This window comes from Gigantopelta aegis, chromosome 7, assembly GCF_016097555.1.
Source record: "Gigantopelta aegis isolate Gae_Host chromosome 7, Gae_host_genome, whole genome shotgun sequence".
Lineage (NCBI taxonomy): Eukaryota > Metazoa > Mollusca > Gastropoda > Neomphalida > Peltospiridae > Gigantopelta > Gigantopelta aegis.
The window spans coordinates 2,379,636-2,395,944 of NC_054705.1; the positions used below are offsets into that span (position 1 = coordinate 2,379,636).

A 16,309-nucleotide genomic window follows, 5' to 3' on the forward strand; every position below is an offset into this window, starting at 1 on the left:
CAAAACATCCTGCACACAATGCGGTGTTGATGATAATAAGTTATATGATGAAAGAATGCGATTTGATGTCTTCGCATTAATCAAACATTGATTTAACGAATTTTGGCGACCTTTAGAACATTTGTATTCGTCTTGTGCATTCGCACAGATGCAATTAACAACATTTTATGGAAATCCAAGAGAGGTACCGTAATTACGTTCCTGTTTACACAGACGGATCACGGGATGGGAATTCTGTGGCTTGTGCTACAGTTTTCCCATCAGATGCAATAATTTCCACGAGATTGCCTTTTCAGCATCCCCTTCGTATGCTGTAACCTTGTGCACCTTGGTGTATCAAACCAATACAGCAAAATGAAAGTTTCGATCTTCGGTGTCCATAAAAAAAAGGATATTTGCACAGATGCAGTTTTTGTTTAACAACATTTTATGGAAATTCAAGAGAGGTACCGTAATTACGTTCCTGTTTACACAGTTTGATCACGGGATGGGAATTCTGTATTTTTGTGCTGGGGTGTTTCCCAACAGATGCAATCATTTCCATGAGATTGCCTGATTCAGCATCAATCTTTACTGCTGAAACTTGGGCAATCATTAAAGCTCTGGAACAGATTAAGGATTCATGTGCATCCAAGTATATTATTTTTACAGTCTCACTTTCGTGTCTCCAAGCTCTACAGTACATGAAATTGGAGCATCCCTTAGTTGGGATAGTGATACAAAAGTGTGTCTTTTTATCAATTGCCAATAAAGATGTTATATTTTGCTGGGTACCCAGCCATGTTGGCATTAGGGGTAACGAAAAGGCAGATGTTGCTGCCAAGTCTGCTTTGAACTTGCCCCGTGTCCATGTTGGTGTTCCCTACAGTGATTTTAAATTTCATATTAACCAATATATCTTTTCGACTTGGCAAGATGATTGGGACGGTGCGGTTGCGAATAAGCTTCATTCTGTCAAGGCAGTCCTGGGAGAGTGGCAGTCATCTTACAGGCGGTGCAGGAAGGATGAAGTAGTCTTATGCCGTGCCCGCATATTTGATGCACTCATTTATTTTAAATCGGCCTCGGTGGCGTCGTGGCAGGCCATCGGTCTACAGGCTGGTAGGTACTGGGTTCGGATCCCAGTTGAGGCATGGATTTTGTAATCCAGATACCGACTCCAAACCATGAGTGAGTGCTCCGCAAGGCTCAGTGGGTAGGTGTAAACCACTTGCACCGACCAGTGATCCATAACTGGTTCAATAAAGGCCATGGTTTGTGCTATCCTGCCTGTGGGAAGCGCAAACAAAATATCCCTTGCTGCTAATCGGAAGAGTAGCCCATGTAGTGGCGACAGCGGGTTTCCTCTCAAAACTGTGTGGTCCTTAACCATATGTCTGACGCCATATAACCGTAAATAAAATGTGTTGAGTGCGTCGTTAAATAAAACACTTCTTTCTTTCTTTCTTTCATTTATTTTAAAGAAGGACCCTCCTCCTCACTGTGAACACTGTCAGTGTACACTGACTGTGCGGCACATTTTGGTGTAGTGTGATCATCTCAAGTCGACGAGAAATGATATATTTGGCAACAGAAATGTTTTGGAATCGTTTAAATCTATCCAATGTTAATTGTAAAGGTTTTAAAACACTTTGACTTCTATACAAAAGTTTAAGATATACTAAACTCGATTTTATATATTTTATTATACTTTCCCACCACAGCTTCTTACACTGTGGTTTTACATAACTATATATACATAATATGTTCATATACTTACCATTTGTGACACCCAATAGCCGATATGTATTTTTGTGCTGGGGTGTCGTTAAACAAACATTCATTCATTCATTCATTATTTTGACACCCAATAGCCGATGAATGTTTCGTGCTGGGGTGTCAGTAACCATCTATTATATTCTAGTCTGTTTTCAAATCTACTTACCTTGATGTTTACATTCTATTATAACCCCCCACACACACACACACACACACACACACGCACACACACACACACACACACACACCAAAAGACAGTTCCCCTGTCTTTTTTACGTCAAATGGAAATCGTGATCCTGTGTGAAACGTGCATATTAAAGCCGCGGAACTGTCGGTATGCGATGGTCAACACACAAATCAGCAGGCCCAGCTGAAGTATACAGGAAGCGTCTGACATCAAAGACGAAGTGCAAATACTCAAAGAACTGGCGACTGTTTTGATACGCCGACTAAACAACAACACATGTATGCTAATAAATACTAATGGAAGTATAGTTTTAGTAAACCATGTGCGGTATCTTTATAGCAAATTGTCCGACTACACACAAACAATGACGCTAAAACATCCTTTAATTGGGATGGTGATACGAACGATTTTTTTTCTGGTTTAAAAAAAACCCAAACCACCCCCCCCCCCCCCCCCCCCCCCCAAATCACACACGCAACGCATATATATAATATATATAAAATATAAAAAATATACACGCACATATATATATATATATATATATATATATATATATATATATATATATATATATATATATATATATATATATATATATATATATATAGATATATATATATATATATTTATAGATATATATTTATAGATATATAGAGGATTCGTAAGGAGTATTTTTTAATATGGAAAATATCAACCGAGTCTAAGTTAATCCCGATTAACTAGACGAAGTTGATATTTTACATATTAAAAAACACGAGTAGCGAATTCTATTTATCCTACAACACTTTTAAAATAACAATTGAATTTTTTTTTTTAGTAAATCACAGTACTCTTTAAGTCGCCACCATCGATAATATGACGTCATCACGATTAGCACATTAGTTTGACGTCACGCATTTTAACTAAATCTTTAAAAACGTTACCCTCAAGTACACGGGTATTGATGGCTAGTAAGCAAATAACCCATCTATGGTGTCCTGTCTACATATAGGAACACGTTTGGTGTTTAAACATCAGATTTATTCCTGTTGAATAAAAACGTAAACATAGAGGCAACGCTACTTGGGCGGATGTTTGTTTTGTTTTCCTCTACGCATGCGTGTCTCATAGGAGTACCGGGACAGATGCTTATCTCATAGGAGTACCGGGACAGACCACAATGTTCACTATAAGTTCCAAGACACTACATTCCTCCCCAACTTGAACAGAAAAGTGTCAAAGAAAAATACACAATGCATTCATAAATAAGAAAAAAGTTCTCAAACGTTTCTGTAACTTGGCACACAATTAAAAAAACTTGGATTTGACAGTTGGCATATAGTTCACTTTTGTCATGTATTTATCAGAGAGCCATGTATTATGCACATTGTTGACAGCGTAATCGTCAATTCAAATGATAGTCTTTCAGGCGTGTTGGAAGTCGACGGTTACGGACTGGTCTTGCTGGCATCTCGGTGTGGACCGGTGCAGGTGTAGACACGGTAGACGAAGGTGAAACAAACTTCGAAGAAGTCCTCGGCTGCTTGGTCGGAGTGACAGGGGACCTGGACTGCTGTTGAGTGGGTTGAGGAGTTGATGTCTCGATGGTGTTGTCATCTTCATCCTCCTCTTCCTCTTAGAGAGAGTTGTGTACCGTTGATAGGTTTAAAATGTGAGGAGTTGCGAGTGATTTGTCTCTCACCACGTTGCGCAGTGATCATAGTGCCTTTCTTGTGGACGACGACATAAGGCAGATAAGAATATGGAGTTGACAGTTTGTTCATCCTCTTCTGCTTCACTAGGACGTAATCACCTGGCGATAGATCTGATAATCGTGCGCGTAGTTTAGCGTTAGCATAGTCGGTCATTTTGCACTTGCTGATATAGTAATTTTCAGTAATGCGGCTGTGGACAGATCTGTGTGTCTGACTTGTGATAGGAGGCTCGGGCAGACCAAGTTTCATCTTGCAGCCAGTCAGTGCTTCGAAAGGAGATACTTTGGTGGAGGTGTGCGGTGTACCGCTATAAAGACGTAGAAAAGTGGGAAGCTGTGACTTCCAAGCAATGTTGTCGGTGACTGATGCACGGATTGTCTTGTTCAGTGTAGCCATGAAACGTTCAGCCTCTCCATTCGCTTCTAGCCAGAGGGGCGTAATCTTCCTGTGATGGATCCCGAAACTAGGCGTAATGCTTGTAAATTCATCACCGTTGAATGGAGGCCCATTATCTGTTTTGACTGTTGTTGAGATTCCTTGGCGCGAGAAGATCGCTTCCAACTTTGGTAGTACTGCTTTGATGGGACGATTTCAACCTCGGGAAATCGACTATACTCATCTATGACAACGAGCAAGTAATCGCCTCATGGAAACGGACCAGCAAAGTCAATGACAAGTGAATTCCATGGTTCAGATGGCAAGGGAGTGGGTTGAAGAGGTGCACAAACTTCCAATTCCATGGAACCAAACCTTCTGTCTGATGCATTGCTTGGTCTTAACAATTCCTTGGTGTGCTTGAAGTGCTATTTCAACGACTTTCTGTTGCAAAGTTGCTGGGATAACAAGACGATTTCCTCGAAGAAACAAACCATGATGGACGGATAGTTCTGCTCTGAATCTGGTGAAATTTGATATCTCTGGGTCTTCCCAAACGCCAGTTTGAATTGCCAACATCAAACTTTGGAGTGTTTGATCTTGCTTTGTGGCATTCTTCACTTCTTCAGTCGTCATTGATTTGGGTATGGCATTTCGCACGACATATGCGATGTATGCTTCACCAGCATTATCGTGGTTTGGTGTAGTTTGAGGGTGACAGCTGATGTAGTCGGCTGGATTTAGGCCATCTCTTCCTGGAGCATAGACTAGCGTCATCTCATAGGGCATAAGACGTAAACGCCATCTTTCCATCCAGGCTGTAGTCGTCTTTTGGCTGTTCATGATTCCCACTAGTGGTTTGTGATCAGTGATCACCACGAAACCGAAGCCAAAAAGGTACAGATGGAAGTGTTGGGAGTAACTTTGTTTAGTGGGAGTGAGAGCACGACTAGCGTAGCAAATGACCTTTCCTTTCTGGGTCAAAATTGCTCCTAGACCAACAGGACTTGATCAACCAAAACTGTAGTTTCTTCCTTAGAGTCGAAGTAAGCCGTGACTGGCGTTTGCGTCAGAGATTGCTTCAGCTTGTCAAAAGCTGGTTGTTCTGTTTGTGACCATTTCCATGCGATGCCTTGTCTGGTGAGCTTCCTGAGGGGCTCAGTCATGGTTGCGTAATCAGACATGAACCTCGCAATATACTGCGTCATTCCTAGGAAGGAACGGACTTCGCTGATATTCTCTGGAGGAGCTGTGTTGATAATGGTCTTAATCTTGTTGGGATCAGCTGAGACACCATTTGCACCAAACACATGTCCAAAGAAAGTCGGTTCATTTGTGGAGAACACACATTTTTCTCTATTGACCTTGGCACCACTCTCTCCTAGCTTTTTCAGTGTGGCTCAAAGACATATCATGTTCAGTTTGTGTCTTGCCATGGACGATAATGTCATCAGAGAGGTTTCGAGCACCTGGAATGTTGCTGAGTATTTCCGCGTGGTGAAGGTAGTGATGTAACGACTCGCTTCATCCAGTTCTAGCTGATGGTATGCGTTAGTCAGGTCTAGTTTGCTAAAAACAGTTGAGTCTTCAGGTCAGCAACGAGATCGTCAAACGTCGGCATTGGTGTCTTTCTCTGCATATAGCTTTGTTAGGTTCTCTCATGTCAACGCAGATTCTTACATCACCAGCTTTCTTAGGGACGACTACAATCGGGCTTGTCCGTGGCGTAGGGCCTTCTACCTTTTCAATGACATCCATCTTCTCGAGTCAATTGAGTTCCTTCTCAACATCTTTGCGGATGTGAAACGGAATGTGTCTATGTCTCTGTGATACTTGTGGTACAGATGTGTCAATATGTAACTTGATTTTGATGTCCTTGATCCGACCCATAGTTCCATCAAATAAGGCGGGAAACTCATCAGGGATGGTTTTTGGACCAGTTTGAAGGGAGAAATGGATCAGCTGCATCCTCTGGGCTGTTTCACCACTCAGAAGGTTGCTGGAGGTGTTTGATTCTAATACGCAGAACTTTGCCAGAGTTTTGTTAGACTCATAGCTTATTTCCGAATCAAAGAAACCTTGTACAGGAGGAGGATTTGTAGAGCCAAATGCATATAAGTTTAGCACTGGAGATTGAATCCTGCGTTTGTTGGCGAGTGCATCGTATGTAGAATGACCTATGATATTAACAGAAGCACCAGTATCAATCACAAAGTCATTGGGACAGTTCATGATGCATGCTGTGATCTTTGGCGAGTTGACAATCTTGTCAGTGATGGAGAATACATGCTCTTTATCATCAAATACAGATGATGAAAAATCGACACATTTTACCATGGGTGTAGATATGCAGACACGTGCATAGTGTCCTATTTTTCCACAGCTCGAGCAAGTCTTGCCTGGGCAGTCATTCTTGGAGTGAGGCTGAGATCCACAGTAATGAGTGGAATTACTTTTTGAGTGCTCACCGGAAACACGATTGGGACGACCACGGCGGCTGGAACCACCTCGACGATAAGTGTTGCCTCGATGACTTGGACCACGGGTAGTCGTTTCTGTTTGCACACATGTACTACGTTGGTGTCCATTGTGAAGAGAGCTACCACCGGAATGATTGGAACCACGCGAGTAATATCGTTGTCCGCGATGACCACGATGATGTCCATTGCTGTCAGTGTACGCAATGGCATCGCTGGAGATAGGTCGATGTATTTGTCGTGCTGGGGTGTCGTTAAACATTCATTCATTCATTCACTAGAGATAGCATTAACAGCAGCAGCATTCTCAATGATAGCAGCTCTACTTTCAGAAAGTTCCATACTGCGAGCTTCATCTAGCACTTGCCTGAGAGTTAAATTGTCCTTCAGAGCTTTTCTGCGCACTCTGGTAGATGTGCAGCCTTGTATGATTTGTCCAAGAATCTCTTTGTCGACATCATGAAAATCACAAAGGACTGCCATGCCTCGCAGACGGGTGTGAAAAGTATCAACGCTCTCACCTTCCTTCTGGTGTGTTTGCCTAAACCTAGATGTTTCGTAAGAAATGTTCTTTTTAGTAGTGAAATATTCATCCAGGGACTTCTTTAGCACACGGTATATTCCCTAGGTATAGGGTTGTCTCCGTCAGTCATTGCTCCAATCCCTTTCTATTCATCAGTCATTGCGTCAAATATTTCAGGCTTTTTTTCTGGAATCATTTGCAATGTCAAGCGCACACAGTAGATTTTCAAATTTTGTTACCCATTTACGCCATCTGGTGCCAGCTGTTGTTTCTTCACCATACACAACAAATTGCTCAAAAGGCGGTAGCGATGCCATCATGACGTCAGCGAAAACACATTCACAAACTAGCGCGGCTGTACTTTTGGAACGAAAACAAAAACAATTTGTTTGCTAGCTCGTAGCGTAGATACTGTATTTACGTACCAATTACATAAAGTTCATTCTCGTCGCCAGATATGGTGTCCTGTCTACATATAGGAACACGTTTGGTGTTTGAACATCAAATTTATTCATGTTGAATAAAAACGTAAACATGGAGGCAACGCTACTTGGGCGGATGTTTGTTTTGTTTTCCTCTACGCATGCGTATCTTATAGGAGTACCGGGACAGACCACAATGTTCACTATAAGTTCCAAGACACTACACCATCCACGACAACACATTACCTCGAGACCTTGCAAATTTGCATACCATTATTAACCGGGTTAATAAAGTAAGTTATCACATGAGTTTATGACATGGATATGAAGGGTAAGTTATAGGATATATATATTATTATTATTATTATTACTGTTAATATTTGGGATCAAACGTGGATTCGGTAGGCAAAATGTGAAGTTTTGAACTTAATTTGAAATTTATACCAGACGTTGAATTTATATTTAATATATATATATATATATATATATATATATATATATATATATATATATATATATATAATTAGTCGGGAGGAATCACCACTTAGATGTGCAACATTTGGTGCATAGTTCTTCTCTGCGGATTTTGACTCTCTAGGGGTCCCCATTGATAATCCACCGGGTGCCACCCGAGCACCCTTGAGGAATTTGAGAAAATCAAGATGGCCACCAAATGAAGGAAATAGCTATAACTTCTTTATTATTTGACACAGAACAATCATTTTGGTGTCTACCCCATGGTTTTATGGGCCAAGGAACCCGTTTGTGCCATCAAAATTAAGATTTGATAAATGGGTCACGTAAATCCAAGATGGCGCCCAATATAGCCGCTCGATCGGGGAAATGGCTATAATTTATTTATTATTTGTCACAAAACAATAATTGTTGTGTCTACCCTATGGTTTCATGGGCCAATGAAGACATTGGTGCCATGAAAATTCAGATTTAATAAATGGGTCACGCAAATCCAAGATAGCAGCTAATACAATATGGCCAATGAACCCATGTATAGAACTGTTAAACGTTAAAAGACTCATATATTCATGAAAGGTATATTTGAGAAAAGATTAAAACATATGTTGATTTAAAGATTGGTGAGTGACATAATTTCACTTTGTCATGAACGAAATAATGTAAAACTACAGGGTTCCAAGAATGCCAGACCCACTAGTTGAGTCAAATCTGATACTAGTATTCAATGTCAGAGGGAATTAAAGGGGTGAAGCTAGAACAATTAGAAATTCAAGTAGATACATGTATCATACTGAACATCTGTGTATGGTTATTAATTACCAATATATATAGTTAGAAATAAGGATACCTGACCAAAAATATTGAACTGCTGAATGTGGCATTCATTCCGGGATACCCTGTATTACAGTGACTTCATTGATCACTTTTAAAATCCAATGGAATGTTAAAGATCACTGCCATGGGTATGTTGTATGGTGTGGTGTGAAGTGAATATGGTAGCCTATGGATGTCAGCTGCTCACTTTAATTGTCAGTGTCGGCGTCGGAGTCAATGTCTTCTGTGTTCAGACTCATGGTTCGTGGATTGAAGCATCCTTCTACACCCCCACACTTACAGCAGATGGAACAACCAAGTTGTGCTGAAGTGCAACTACATCTCATTGACGAACAGGGTTGATCGGCGGCACAGGAACACTGTATCATCTTTATTACCTCTTCAGGTGCAAACTGCCTTTCATGTTGGACGGTTAGCGGCTGTAGGGATTTGAAGTGTCCATGTCTCACCCACCCATAGTCACAAGCATTCATCACCGGCGGATCAGGCTCAAGCGCCGCTTTCCACATTGATGCCTGGAGATGAGCCCGTTTGAAATTTTCTTCGAATGCTTGTGACGATGGGTGTAGAGATTGCAATTTCGGCTGTATGGAGGCCCCTTTCCTTCCCGTCTGCGACTCAAACTCTGTAGCGAACATCTGACATAGAATCATTTGGTCTTATTGCTGTGCCGTAGCAGGCAGCAATGTAGGAGGTGGCTTCACTGATGTCAACATCTGGATTTCCAACGTATTCGAACGTATATCCAGATTCCAGGACTTTTACAGCTTTCGTTCTTCCAACACCATAGTAGGCTCCTACTGTGTCACAGCCTGTTAATGCATGTGCTGCTTGCAAATCTGCAACAATGTCCTTGTGCCTTTTGGCCGTCTCCCCGATATTCACGGATACCCGCTGAGGGCTGGTAGGTTCCATGAATATCGTTACATTCACATGGTGAGCATGGTAGAAGTACAAAAGGAGCACAAAGACGTCGGTGTCATCGCAGACGACCTGGATACATGCGCAACCACCAGCCACTAACTTCATCATTTGTTGGGGGATAATGACATCGGCCTGTTCATCGATGGTTCTCAAGTCATGACGCTCCCTGACAGAGCCTTCGCTGATTTCCAATGGAACCGGAGCCTTTCTTGTCACGACAACAGACGTTAAGCAGTTTCCCAGTTGAACTTTCTTGGACAGATCGATGCAAATAAGATCTATCAGTACTGCTGTGATCTGGACAAACCTAGTAAGTCTGTTGAGCGCAAATTTGAGAAAACAAAGGAAAACCGTTTTGCTTTAGGTTTAAGCTACTGAAAATAAAATAAATTTTATTTGGGCTTTTTAGATGAACATAATTAGAAGTCTTTCCAGTACATTTGTTTTTATCACGTTGACTGGTTTAATCTGGTTACATAACGACTTACTAGGTTTCACCTGATCAAACCAATTGTACAACCAAATATTTTCATCAACAAAAAACAAGTATGTCGGCAGTACTTCACTGTATTGCTTAAAACCTGAACAAATTCAACAGAAATATGAACAAACAGCAACTCTAGTTTGATTACAATATCAATGACATTCTTTCATGGCATGGGTCGTATAAACTACAACTGTTTATGCATATTCTTCACTTGCAAACCTTTGCATGTTTAAAGGGGCTTTAATAAACTGTTATTATTTCACAGTTCTTAGAATCTGAGAATACATTCTAACATGACATGTAAGAAAGTGCATGTTTTCAATGGACCCTGTCTAGTTCAGACAGATATTACTCAAACTGTTCAACCAGATGAGCATTTCCATCATTCACTGGAATGTCCTGCCAGAATTTCCTCTTAGGAGCTGGGAATGACTGTGCCAGTTTGATAATATTCTGACGTTTCACTCCAGGAATACCCCTTGGTTGATTCTTGGTAGGTGGAGTAACGTCCAGTCTGAACTTGGGTTTCAGAAACTCGACTTCCTGGTAGTCTTCCTCGAAACCCTGCTTAAACCAAATTGCGCGCAAACCTTTCTGGAATTCTGCCACAGATATCGAGTTTAGATGAGGTAGCGTAACGTTCTTGGATTTTCTATTACGGTGACCGTCCTCAAATTCATAAAAATCATGGTATTGCATTATGATTGGCTTGATCTTGGCCCCAGATTTGTCGCATAGATCTACAAAATCCTGAAATGTACAAATTTCAGGAGACTTCTTCATTTTACTTCCAATGCTACCATGGACGCTGTCAGCCACGGCAGTAGTCTTTTTGGGGATGGCCGGTGGCAGACTTGGTATGCGTTCAGATCTAGGCTTACTTGTTGCTGCTACAGTGGATGTACATTGTGTAGGCCCAGTACTAGCTGTACTAGCAGGCATGTTTACCTTAACAATGGCATGAGTGGATCGCAGAAGTGTCCTTCTGTACACTTTGATCGGCTGTAACTGCTACTGTTTGATCGACTTGTTGTGACCCAGCCTTCTTTAAGGCCAACTCTAGCATCATTTTCCCACGGGACGCCATTTTATTATCAGTAAATAAGCAGAAAACGTGAGCAATATCAGCACAGAACTCTAATAATGGAGGCTGCCATTGCCATGTAATCACATGACCAGAATGAAAAAACGTGATTGGTCCATTCGACTTGCTAGGTTTTTTTCAGATCAGTATACATGACATGCTCAAAACTTGTTGACATACTAGGTTCTTCCAGAGGAAAAAACTGCCAACAGAGAAGAGTTTCACAATCGTTAACCTGATAAAATGAAGAGGTAAAACTTAGTAAGTCCAAATATGGGTCTAACTAAATTTCCACCCAAATTCGACTTACTAGGTTTTTCCAGATCACAGGAGCAGTTGTTGCTTGTTCTTGGACCCTGTCAGTATAACGGATTGTGGAGGGAGTGGCATTTCTAGTGTCAGGTGATACTGCCTTGATGATTTTGAGGACCGTGAAGATCGAGTACCACTTTTAATGTTGTAGTCTTGGTATCTATCAAAGATCACATGCAGATGTTTACATTTGTGCATCCTATCTAGTACATACTGAATGAAGCCATTGACGTAGTCCTTTACAGTTCCATTAGCTGGCCAGTGAATCATCCAGAGTATGGCACATCCATCCAGAATGATGGCAGTGGGCTTTGCTGCCACCCTTGACGACACTTCAACTTGCAGTTTCCTCTTTCAAGTAGATTTGGACTTTGCAATTCGAAGAGACGGCAAGCCATCGTTTTCTTCAAACAGGCAAGCTCGTACTTTAACAACTCTTTCACATCAATATCTCGAGATGCAATATGGAACTTTTTCTGGATTGATAATCAGCTCTAATACTGTTGAAGTAATATGTTACCCTATACTTACCTGTAGGCTACTGTACTTTCTGTTATACCTAGGCCATACTAGGAATCAAGGAATTCTACACTCAAGGTCCAGTTCTGGACATGTCAAATATGTAATTGAAAACATGTGCTTGAGAAAATGACTTTCTCTCCTTCTAAAACAAAAGAACTAATCAGGAGAGACACCTAGTGTTCAAGAACAGAACTGAATTGGATTAGCTTTCATCAACATAGGGAAAGTGCATGTAACTGTGTTGAGATACTGTAACAAATTAAACTATTTACGGACGAATATCAGCAAAAGCGAATGGGCAGCCTCATTTCTTACCTAATAAAAAATTGGCCTCCATCTTGGATTTAAGTAACCCATTTATTATTTGATGACACCAATGGCTTCCTTACCCCATAAAAGCATGGGGTAGACACAAACCTTATTATTCTGTGCCAAATTATAAAGAAGTTATAGCCATTTCCCCAATTTTGGCAGCCATATTGGACGCTATCTAGGATTTACGCGACCCATTTATCAAATCTGAATTTTGATGGCTCCAATGGGTTCCTTGGCCCATAAAACCATGGAGTAGACACAAAAATTACTGTTCTTTGTCAAATAATAAAGAAGTTATAGCTATTTCCTTCATTTGGCTGCCATCTTGGATGCCATCTTGATTTTCTCAAATTCCTCAAGGGTGCTCGGGTGGCACCCGGTGGATTATCGATGTGGACCCCCTAGAGAGTTGAAATCCGCAGTGAACAACTATGCACCAAATGTTGCACATCTCAGCCCAAAATTCGCATTTGAGAGAGAGACAAACAGAGACAAAGACAGAGAGATAGGGATAGAGAGACAGATGGACTGAGAGAGACAAAGAGAGAGACAGATAGACTGGGAGAGAGAGAGAGACTGGGAGAGAGAGAGAGAGAGAGAGAGAGAGAGAGAGAGAGAGAGAATTATTCCCAATGTTTGGTTTGTTTTGCTATCGACAATACCATTCGGAATAAACATTGTATTATGCTCTCATAACACATTATTAGTATTCATAATATATGATATTGACGACACCGAAACACACACGTGCAATAATATCTGTATCATACAATCTCAAGCTTAATACAACATGGTTTCGTAAACTGTATACGCAACTTCAATTCGAGTCGGTCATTACCGACATTCAAATGACGGAAGTATATTTGACGCGGTATTTTTTTAATTTTTTTTAATGGAAATGAAGTCAAACTCGAATGACTTCATTTTGGATAATGTAGTGCTTAACGTTATTTGTTTTCTAAATGTTGGACAGATTTAAGTGTAAAATAGAATTGAACTTTTTAATTATCATTATTATTTGATGACTATGAATGAATGAATGAATTAATGTTTAACGACACCCCAGCACGAACTGATGACTATGAATGCATACGTCAGTTATGGAGTGTGTAAATTCCTTTCCTGGGACCTGTCTATGTCACTGTAGTATGTTTGTGTCAATGTCAATAAACGTAGTGCCGTCACCTCGATTAATTTACATCTGTTTATTAAGAATCAGCTGTGTCTGTCTCTTGTTCATCGTTAGTCTGCGAGTTAACTTCTCCCGGAATTGTTGTTGTCGATCTTCACCAGTCCTGATTATTATTATCACGGGGCAGTAAGTAGCCCAATGGTAAAGTGCTCGCTTGATGCAATTTAGAATTGGGATCGATCATAGTTGGTGCACCCATTTGGGCTATTTCTCGTTCCAGCCACTGCACCATTAACATGAAGTATTTATCCAATAAATGGTGTGTATGACTGTGATTTTCTTCAACAGCTGAGAACTGTTTGTGTCATAGTTTGTTCATGTGTGCTTCTACGTACAAGACAATTAGTGATATATCACTTGCCAGATCCACAATATAGAAAAAACATTTGAATATTATTTTCTATATTTGGTCCATATATGTTCACGAATGTGGAACATAATAAAGTTCAAAATATATGGCTTGCAGTACAAAACTGGATATTGACTATCATTGATACGTAATGTATGTCATGACAACAGACGATGACCAATCTACGTCACTGTTACGAAGTTTTCAAACAAACGTGTCATAGTGACAGATAAGGACCAAACTTAATAGTTTTCAATATATATTTTCTTGAAGAAAACATTTATATGTCATGGAAACGACGACGTCACAGTTAGGTGCTACACAGTATCGCACATGGAAACGCAATCATCCTAACACACAATAATGCTTGGGGAAATAACAGCACACGTTGGGATATCAGGTTACGTTTTCTTGCCCACTGGACAGGGTTATCCAGCTTTTGCACGGTGCTAGAAAAATATGTCTGACCCTAGGACTAGACAAATCTGTCTGACCCCAGGGCTAGACAAATCTGTCTGACCCTAGGGCTAGACAAATCTGTCTGACCCCAGGGCTAGACGATTTCTACATACGTGTGACGCCATAACTCGTGTTTTACGACGATTGACATCATAACTCATGGTTTTCGAAATTCTGTTTGCCGTTTCACGTTGTATCATTGTTTTAAAAATATTTAAACACATTAATAGTTTCAACTTTATATTTATTAAGTTGTTTAATTTTTATGTCGTTGCATAAGTTTGACTATATTTTTTCAGCTTTTGATTAAATTTCATTGTTTGCAGGTGAAATGTTTACGAATCGTTCTACAATAAACAAGCCGTACGTAGCTTACAAAATTAATGCTTTTTTACTGTAATTAAATTGGCAAATGGGTAAACCTCGGCCTTCACAAAAAACAATTTTGTCCCTCGCCTTATCTATACCTCACAACTGTGCTAGATTCTAATAATGCCAATCTTTATCTTTAGGAGCGAGATGTAGCCCAGTGGTAAAACGCTTCCGCGTTTTCGGTAGGCCCAACAGGGTATTTCCCGTTCCAGCCAGTGTCTCTAGACGGATACATCTCTGTGCTATGCATATAAAACGATCTCTTGCAACTAATGGCAAAATGTGTCGGGGTTTTCTTTCTGAGAATATATGTCAAAAATCACCATATAACGACGCACTCAACACATTTTATTTACGGTTACATGGCGTCAGACATGGTTAAGGAAGGAAATGGTTTATTTAACGACGCACTCAACACATTTTATTTACGGTTACATGGCGTCAAACATATGGTTAAGGAAGGAAATGGTTTATTTAAGGACGGACTCAACACATTTTATTTACGGTTATATGGCGTCGGACACATGATTAAGGAAGAATGAAGATAATGTTTTATTTAACGACGCACTCAACACATTTTATTTTCGGTTATATGGCATCGGACATATAGTTAATGACCACACTGATATTGAGGGACGAAACCCGCTGTCGCCACTTCATGGGCTACTCTTTTCGATTAGCAGCAAGGGATCTTTTATTGCATCACCATGGGATGGTGCATATAAAAGATCCCTTGCACCTAATCTAAAAGAGTAGCCCATGAAGTGGCGACAGCGGGTTTCCTGTCACTATATTTGGGATATTCCTGAGTTTGCTCCGTAAGATGTTTTTGACAAATAAAATAGTTCTACGATTAAACTTACATATTAAATATATTTTCTTGTTTAGAATATCAGTGTCTTTATATTCAATTGTTTCTGGTCGTCTTAATATTTCTTAGAAGCCCAAACTGGATTTTGTTTTCAAATAATTTCGTACGTATGAAAACATAATATTTTTGGATTTAAAAGGAAATTTAACCTAGTACAACTATTAGAACGATCAGAAACGTGTTTAATATACAGCCACTAATATTTTATGCACAAAAATATATTTTATATGTAATTACAATCGTTAAAAAGCCTCTGTTAGTCGATAACATCTTAAAAGGTTCAGCAAACTCAGGAATGTCCCTTTAACCATATGTCCGACACCATATAACCGTGATTAAAATGTGTTGAGTGCGTCGTTAAATAACACATTCCCTTCCGTTTGCATTTGGTTACAGTATTGTCTTCCTGTCGACACACCCTACGTCATGAGAAATAGATTTAAAGGGACATTCCTGAGTGCTGCAATTTTTAAGATGTTATCGACTAACAGATACATTTTAACGACTGTAATTACATACTAAATATATTTTTTCTGCATAAAATATGAATGGCTGTATATTAAACATGTTTCTGATCGTGTTAATATTGGTACTAGGTAAAATTTCATTTTATTTCTTGTCACAAATATTAAGACGATCAGAAACACATTGAATATACAGGCACTGATATTCTAAACA

The 16,309-nt window shown here is 40.0% G+C and overlaps 2 protein-coding genes across 2 annotated transcripts; both read right to left on the reverse strand.

Moving 5' to 3' along the window:
* Positions 1-5,006: 5,006 nt before the first annotated feature.
* Positions 5,007-5,772, reverse strand: LOC121377201 (uncharacterized mitochondrial protein AtMg00860-like). Its single transcript, XM_041505106.1, has 2 exons — positions 5,695-5,772; positions 5,007-5,399 (listed from the first exon to the last, which is right to left on the reverse strand). Exons 1-2 carry the CDS (start codon positions 5,770-5,772, stop codon positions 5,007-5,009), a joined length of 471 nt encoding a protein of 156 aa, XP_041361040.1.
* A 9-nt stretch (positions 5,773-5,781) lies between these two features.
* Positions 5,782-6,351, reverse strand: LOC121377202. Its single transcript, XM_041505108.1, has one exon. It carries the CDS (start codon positions 6,349-6,351, stop codon positions 5,782-5,784), a length of 570 nt encoding a protein of 189 aa, XP_041361042.1.
* Positions 6,352-16,309: the final 9,958 nt, after the last annotated feature.